Source organism: Cicer arietinum, chromosome 5 (genome assembly GCF_000331145.2).
Source record: "Cicer arietinum cultivar CDC Frontier isolate Library 1 chromosome 5, Cicar.CDCFrontier_v2.0, whole genome shotgun sequence".
NCBI lineage: Eukaryota > Viridiplantae > Streptophyta > Magnoliopsida > Fabales > Fabaceae > Cicer > Cicer arietinum.
Genome location: NC_021164.2, coordinates 18,607,956 through 18,615,775, shown reverse-complemented (window position 1 = coordinate 18,615,775; position 7,820 = coordinate 18,607,956). Strand labels below are relative to the sequence as shown.

Sequence of the window (7,820 nt, the reverse complement as noted above, 5' to 3'; positions counted from 1 at the left end):
GGGTTCACACCAGGGGAACAATTTAATTTTGACAGTCAACAACCACATCAAGAAGACAACCGTCGACTATCATTTGCATCAAGCGAAGAGAAATTGTTGTATAACACATTCAACAATCGTCATAATACACCTGCGTCCACTACCCAGTTACTGAATAATATGTGTCAACAAAATTTTCAAATTCCAAGCTTTGGGAATGCATATACTCCGTTGAATCAAATATCTAACTTGACTCAAGGTGGAAGTAGTTCTTCTGCAGCACTTCCACCTAGATATCCTCCACAGCAAGAAGACGAAGATCAAGAAGAAGAAGAAGAACAACAAGAAACTCGTGATGTACCAAGGCGTCGTCAAAATCCCGTACGTGTGAGAAAACCTCGACAATGAGGTACTGAAGGCCACCTTCGACATTAATTATCGTAATTTTTGTAAAATTTGTGATGTTTTTTACGAATTTGTGATGTTTTTTATGAATTAACGTTCTTTTTTGTAAAATTTGTGATGTTTTTAAATAGAAATTTTAAATTATGATAAAATTTTAGGAAATTCAAGTTTGAAATTTCATTTTTTAAAAGGTTAGTTTTTTGTAAAAAATAATTATTTCAATTTTTGTTGAAATAACAAAAGTAATTATATATATATATATATTTACTATATATATACTATTTTAATTAAATTTTTTTAAAAAAAAACCTTTGGAAAATCGGCATTTCGAACTTGGGTTTGCAAAAATATTATCATAATTTAAAATCTCTATTTATCTATTTTTATGAATTATATTAATTATATATATATGTATATTACTTTTGTTATTTCAACAAAAATTGAAATAATTATTTTTTACAGAAAACTAACCTTTTAAAAATTGACATTTCGAACTTGAATTTTCTAAAATTTTATCGTAATTTAAAATTTCTATTTATCTATTTTATGAATTATATTAGTTATATATATATATATATATATATATATATATATATACTTTTGTTATTTCAATAAAAACTAAAATATTTTTTTAAGGAAAAAATTATTTTATAAATGCCCATTTGGATTTACTAAATTTTTTTCATAATTTAAATTTCTATTTATTTATTTTTTATGTATTTTTATGAATTATAATAGTTAATTATATATATAATTTTACTAAAAATTTAAAAAAAAATTGAACTTTTTTTTTCTTTCAAAAAAAAAGTTGGAAGTCGCCATTTGAGAGTTTGCCTTCCTTAAGGAAGTCGCCATTCCAAATAGCGACTTGTAAGGGAAAAAAAATTTGAAAAAAAAAGAACATTTTAGTAGATTTATTTCGAAAGGGGATATATGGGTATATAAATTTCAGAAAGAGGACAATGAGAAAAAATAGCCTGTTAATGAAACATAATTATAATATCCCATTTTCATTCAGTGAATGAAGCCTAATAACTTGATATTTAACAATAATGATTTCATGTTAATGAAGTATAATTTTAATATATCATGCAGGGAATACTACAAAAAAATGAAAGATAAATTATATCACCATTTAGGATATACTCAAAACCAAAGTGATAAAGACTTCTTGTTAAAGACTCTAAACCCAACATTGAAGAAGGAATTACTCCAGGAGGTCTCTCTGGAACCTACAAGCAACAATGGTACAAGATCAAATTAAGATCACTCTCTCCCTTTTTAATAAAAATATTTTAACCAAATATTTTCTACAACAAAAAATAACACCAGATCTCCACCAAGAGTTAAATCTCTGCACACCCAATCACATAAGACAGCCAACCAACACGAAAATGTTAGTTAATCACATCCTTACATCAATAGTTGTTCTAGCATTCACACACCAACACACTTTTAGTGTACACTCTTATGCCATTGTCCTATGTCCCTAACCTATTATATGAACTGTGGCAAAACTTTCTACTATACAAATTTAAACACTCACTACCTACTAATAAAAATAAGGTTTCATCATGTCACGTTATCACTGAAATTAACAGTTATCTGATTTTGAGATCATTCAATGAATTTAGACTCTATAATAAATAATTAAAATTCCAAATAGTTGCACGTACAGCTAGATCGCCATACATATATATTAAACTGTTTTGCACAAAATATTTCCTCCACCCATTTAAACAATCTGCACGAATACATTATAATAGTAGATATATTTTACAGTTTCAAACACAAGATTATGAACACATTAAGCAACAATCAACACAAATCACAAACTCAAATTGACAAATGTGTTTAAAAAATTATAGTATTAGACTTATTATTAACATAGACAATATCACAAACACATAGTATGCAGTTTTAAAGGATGAATAAAAATTGGGGTAACTACTACTACTCAAACTTCTCCTTCACTTTCATAGTTTTTTAGGCATCATCACTTCTCAAATTTCACCATCACTTATGTAGAAGTTTCTCCTTCAAATTTCTCCATCAATTAAAGATTAATAATAAGAATAATTAACAATGAAATAATTTTAGATTGTTGAGTAACAAACAAGAATTATTAGAAAATTACTAGAGAAAGCAAAAAACACTTCTCGATAGTGAAAGAAATTGACACTTCTCAACGGAAATGCTCCTTGATAGATGGAAGAGGAAGACATAGAAAGCTCGTTGTCGGTGCGGACCAACTCGTCGCCGACGATGAAGGCTGAAAGCTGCGTTCGATTCACGCATGTTTTCACTTAAGGATGAAGGTTAAATGTGGAAGGATGAAAACGTTTTCTTGGGTAAGATGTGCATGTTTAATTTGTGGCTGGGTTTGATGAAGAACGAATATTGAAGGATGAAAAATGGGTTTGGATTCACGGGTGACTAATTTGTGGGTTTGCATGAAGAACGAAGGATGAAGATAAAAAATGAGAGGGTTCGCGCATGATTTCTTATTCTTTGGTTAATTTAGGGAATTTTTTTTTTTTTGTGTGTAAAAGGCTTGTTAGATCGGTCTAACAAAACAGATCAAACAAAATTTCTAATAATAACAAATTTGTCACTGTCTTTTTTTTTTTCTTGTGTAGTGTTTTTTTTAATGTATATGTTAAAACAGTTCAATTAGAACAGATCTAACATTACTATAATAAGAAATTTACCATAGCCTTTTTTTCTGTGCAGTTTTTTTTTTTTTTTTTTTTTTTTTTTTTATATGTATGTTAGATCTGTTCAATTAGAACATATCTAATAAAATTTACTATAATAACAAATTTACCACAATTTTTTATTTTTTTGTGTAGTTTTATTTTTTTAATGTGTTTGTTAGAACAGTTTAATTAGAACAGATCTGACAAAGTTTACCATAATAATAAATTTGTCATCTTCTTGCTTATTACATTAGATGTATAACAACTGATCTAATATTGACGATGTAACACGGTTAAAATGCACTAATGATATATATATATATATATATATATATATATATATATATTAGTGTATTTTTAATGATGATTTGATTCTTTATTTTTTAAACTTTATAAAATAATATGAATTTAATTTTTATGTATTGACAATATAAAATGTTTTATATTGTCAGTTTATCACAACCATTCATATTTGTAATTTTTAAAATAGTTAAAATAAAGGCGATTGTAATAGATAGACAATGTAAAAAATTATATAAATTAAATCCAAATTATATTAGCACTTTATAATTCCTTATATAATAACACATCCAGACACTTCAAAACATAAATAAAGGGTTTGCATAAATTATATTAGCACTTTGTAAGTATTTCTTATCATGTATATCAAAACATAAATAACTTATTGAATATATAAGAGCTTACAATATAACTCTCATACCATAGACTCTTATGCTATAAGGGTTTGCATAAGTTATTTATCTAAACATGTTACCCTACTACCTTTATTTATCGACCTATCTATGATAAAAATGCTATATGATCTTATATATAAGTTATATGGTAAGACAAATTAGCAAGAAAAATTCTAAATTAGAAATGATAAATGCTAACATTAAATTCCTCAATAGCATTTCCTGATGAAGAATCATACCAAACAGTCTTTGCCAAAGCATACCCCTTTGCAAACCTAAAGGCACCAGTTCCTCCAACAATAGGCATTTCTCTAACTTCATCCACAATAACATTTCTTCCAAGCATGGTAAGTGTGCTCCCTTTGTAGCTACCTTCTATAAAAACAAAATTAACATCCATTTTCAAAGCAAAATCACCTTGTTGAGAAGCTAATGCATAGGTTCCTTGAGCTCTTCCAATAATATTTGAATTTAAATCTTGTTTTTCAGTCAAAGGGTTATCTATAATGTAAGTGGCTCCAAAAGGAGCATGAGAATTGCTAGGTGGGTTGATAATTTTTAGTGTACTTGGGTTTTCACTATCTAAGATGTCATGGAAATAGAAGTGTAGTTGGGTGAAACTATGTGGTTTCTCTAAGGGTAGCATTATATTTGATTCTTCTAAGGACATTACTTGTCCTTGGATACTTATCAAGTAACTAGTGATCAAGAGAAACAATATGCTAAAAATTGAAGTCATTCTTTGTCAATTTTAGAGCTACCTAGGTGATTGAGTGTGTTACAATTATATTGAAGCTACCAATTTATAGAAATCTAAAGTGTTAAATTAAATATTGAGACCTCATCACCATAGTGAAATATATTATTATTATTGAAAAGACTTCTTTATTTTTTATTTTTTGGATAAATTAGTCAAGTGGTTAGGCTAGACTCGCACATCTCAAATGTAGAAAAATGAAAATTTTCGAATTGAATCTTGAACTCTTATTTTCTTGCAGATATCACCTTAATTGTACTTATGAGACATTGGAAAAGCTTATTAATGTAGAAAAAGGATAATTTTTACAAATTAGAATTGCTAGTTTCTTGTTGGGTGGGTTACAATGTTTTAAAAAGAAACATGAGGAGACATGGTTTTTCTCATGACTTATTTGTCTTCTAGAAAAGTAACAAAAAGATATAGCAAAGGATGATGGTGTGATGAAGACAACTTTTTAGACTTTTATTACAAAATTTATAAAATAAAAGTGGACGTGATGTTGATTGGCAACAAACTATCCTAAAAGTATCTCCAACGGTAGTCAAATGAGTTCATCCGCGAGCTGTAGTTACGTAAAATTCAGTTTTTGGCGAGTTCACTGTTGGAGTTGTATCAACCGTCATCACAGTGTTATGAACGGTACTTTGATAATTTAATAATAATAAAATTATAACCGTTATCTTTTTTTATTAATTTATTAATAATAATAAATGTATGACGGTTAAAGTTCCTTTAAATAAATGAGTTCCTTCAACATGACGTGCCACGGTTGAAGTAAAAAATAAATGAGTTCCTTTAACATGACGTGACACAGTAGACCCTACTTAATGAACTCAGTTTACCATCACATCACAGATGCTCTAAGGGGGAGTGAATATATAGGGTTGTTTAGATCCAAACTAAATTGAGATACAATAGTTTTAATCTTTCTAGATTATATTTAAAAACAGAAAAATCAATCTAAAATCGCAGCGCAATTTAATTTGATCAGGTATTTTTATTTCGCAACAATAGAACAGTTGATTAAGAACGAAACAATGAATAGTGAGTAAAAATAAAGAATGGAAGTATGTTATTTAGAGTCAAAATAGAATGTAGAAGTTAAGCCCCCAATGTGTAGCCATGCAGTTTGGGTAGGTGAGGAGCATGATTCAAGCCTTTGGCTTAGGCTGTAAATGACATAAGACAAACCAAAAGATTTTCAAAACTGTATAGTTAATTAAATTCAAAGCACATTCAATATTTTCAAATATAATAATCATATTTATTGACTAAAGTGAGGGTCAGATATCATACTACAACATTGAAGTACTTAATTAATATATACTTATTACTCTAAAAGAAATATACGAAGAAAAAAAAACATTTCAAGAGTTTATCTATTTGGTCTAATTAAATTTAGACTAAATATAATAACTTTTTAAATAGTTTTTGTTTTTTTATAGTTTTTTACTATATAAAAAATGACACTGAAATTTTTTAATAATTTTTATTTTGCTCCTATAAAAAGATAGTTGTTGCTTTTGTTAAAACAAATGATGAGTCATAAAATTTTGACCGATCCAACCCGTTGGTAATAATTTTAATCATCTATATTTTTAAATTTTATCACTCCATTAAACTAAACACACACGTCAATGTTGTTCTACATGGTGAATAGAGACAAATTTTGAGTGGTTTATTTTTTTATATTTAATATTTTCAAAAGCCTCCTAATACATGTATGAATTAATCGATCCAAATATATATTTTATAACTTTCAATTGGTTAATCCTAATACATATCAAAGATTTTTAAGAATATTATAGAGTGAGAATAGAAGTTACGTAAATTTGGAGCTATTCAAACATTAATGCATATAATTTTTTTGGATTATTCCAATTATTTCGGACCACTAATTTACGAGCCCAATTCAGCCAGCAGTAGGCTATAGGTGAAATAGACCAATTCCCATGGGCCAATATTATTTAAGGACTATTTTTAATTTAGAAAATTACCTTTTTATTTAGAAAATGCTAAAAATCGCTCTGCATCATGGTTTTATCTTTTAAAGAAATCATATGTCAGTTTGATGAAAATAAAACTACACCTTAAATGTTTGAAGGAAATTTGTTGAAGGACAGCAAGGGTTAGGGTGGATATTCTACGATGTTAAATTAAAGGACAAAATTTCGATACAATACCATATGTCTTGTTAGTACTATTGTCCTATAAAAACATGACACATATACTTTTTGTCCACAGTATTTGTTAAGAAAATAACACAGTTTCGTTACTTTTCCTTATGATTTTTTCATAGGACTGACAATGAATTGAATCAACTCGAAAATAGATCGAAATTCGAAATTATAATTAGCTCATTAAAATTGGTTAATAAGTTAAATAAGTCGAACTTGAGTTGAAAAATTGAATTTGTTAAATAAATAAGTTGAACTTGAACTATATGTATTTTGATTTGTTTGGTTTAAGAACTAACACAATATATATAATATATATGAGATTTGCTAACAAACAGCTGTCTATTTTTTATATGTAATAAAAAAATTAATTTAGGAAGATCGATATTTGAGTCTAGTTTAAATTTTATGAGCTTTAGTTAATTTTTTATTTATTAATATTGTAATTTAAAGTTCAACAAACACATTTGTTTTTTTAATTTTTTTTTTGTCTTTTGGTTAATTAGATTTGAGCTATTGAGCTAAACCCAACTGCTCGTGAAATAGAATCGAGTCGAGTTCGAGTTGAAAAATAAGTCTGTAATGAACTCAAACTGAGTTTTGAGTTGAACCAACTTTTATCGAATTGAGCTCAGTTGAACCAAGTTCGACTCAACTTGACTTATTTCTAACTTAGGACCTCGCTAATCAATTATCATAAACATCTATTTTCAATGATTACTACAAATAGCTACATACCACTTCTAATGGTTACCACCCATGATATTTTGCTATGATCCTTTAAAATGTCAAGAAATATTTACCCAAAAACACTTTAGTGATACAAAGTAAAAAGAATCAAAACAAACTCAAAGCAAAATTAAAGAATCTTCCAATGATTAGAAGTAGAAACTCAAAACAAAACAAATCTAAATCAAAGTCACTAAATATTGTAATTTAAAGTTGAAGAAACACATTTGTTATTTTAATTTTTTTTTGCCTTTTGGTTAATAAGAATTGAGCTATCGAGCTAAACCCAGCTGCTTGTGAATTAGAATCGAGTCGAGTTCGAGCTAAAAAATAAGTCTGTAATGAACTCAAATTGAGTTTTGAGTTGAACCAACTT

General features: G+C 27.6%; 1 protein-coding gene across 1 annotated transcript; it reads right to left on the bottom strand.

Moving 5' to 3' along the window:
* Positions 1–3,716: 3,716 nt before the first annotated feature.
* Positions 3,717–4,570, bottom strand: LOC101504562 (dirigent protein 22-like). Its single transcript, XM_004511199.4, has one exon. The coding sequence runs from the start codon at positions 4,515–4,517 to the stop codon at positions 3,957–3,959; it is 561 nt and encodes a 186-aa protein (XP_004511256.1). The 5' UTR covers positions 4,518–4,570; the 3' UTR covers positions 3,717–3,956.
* Positions 4,571–7,820: the final 3,250 nt, after the last annotated feature.

Bases quoted from the DNA above. Each gene is read 5' to 3' on its own strand.
- LOC101504562 (XM_004511199.4), bottom strand. From the start codon at position 4,517: ATGACTTCAATTTTTAGCATATTGTTTCTCTTGATCACTAGTTACTTG.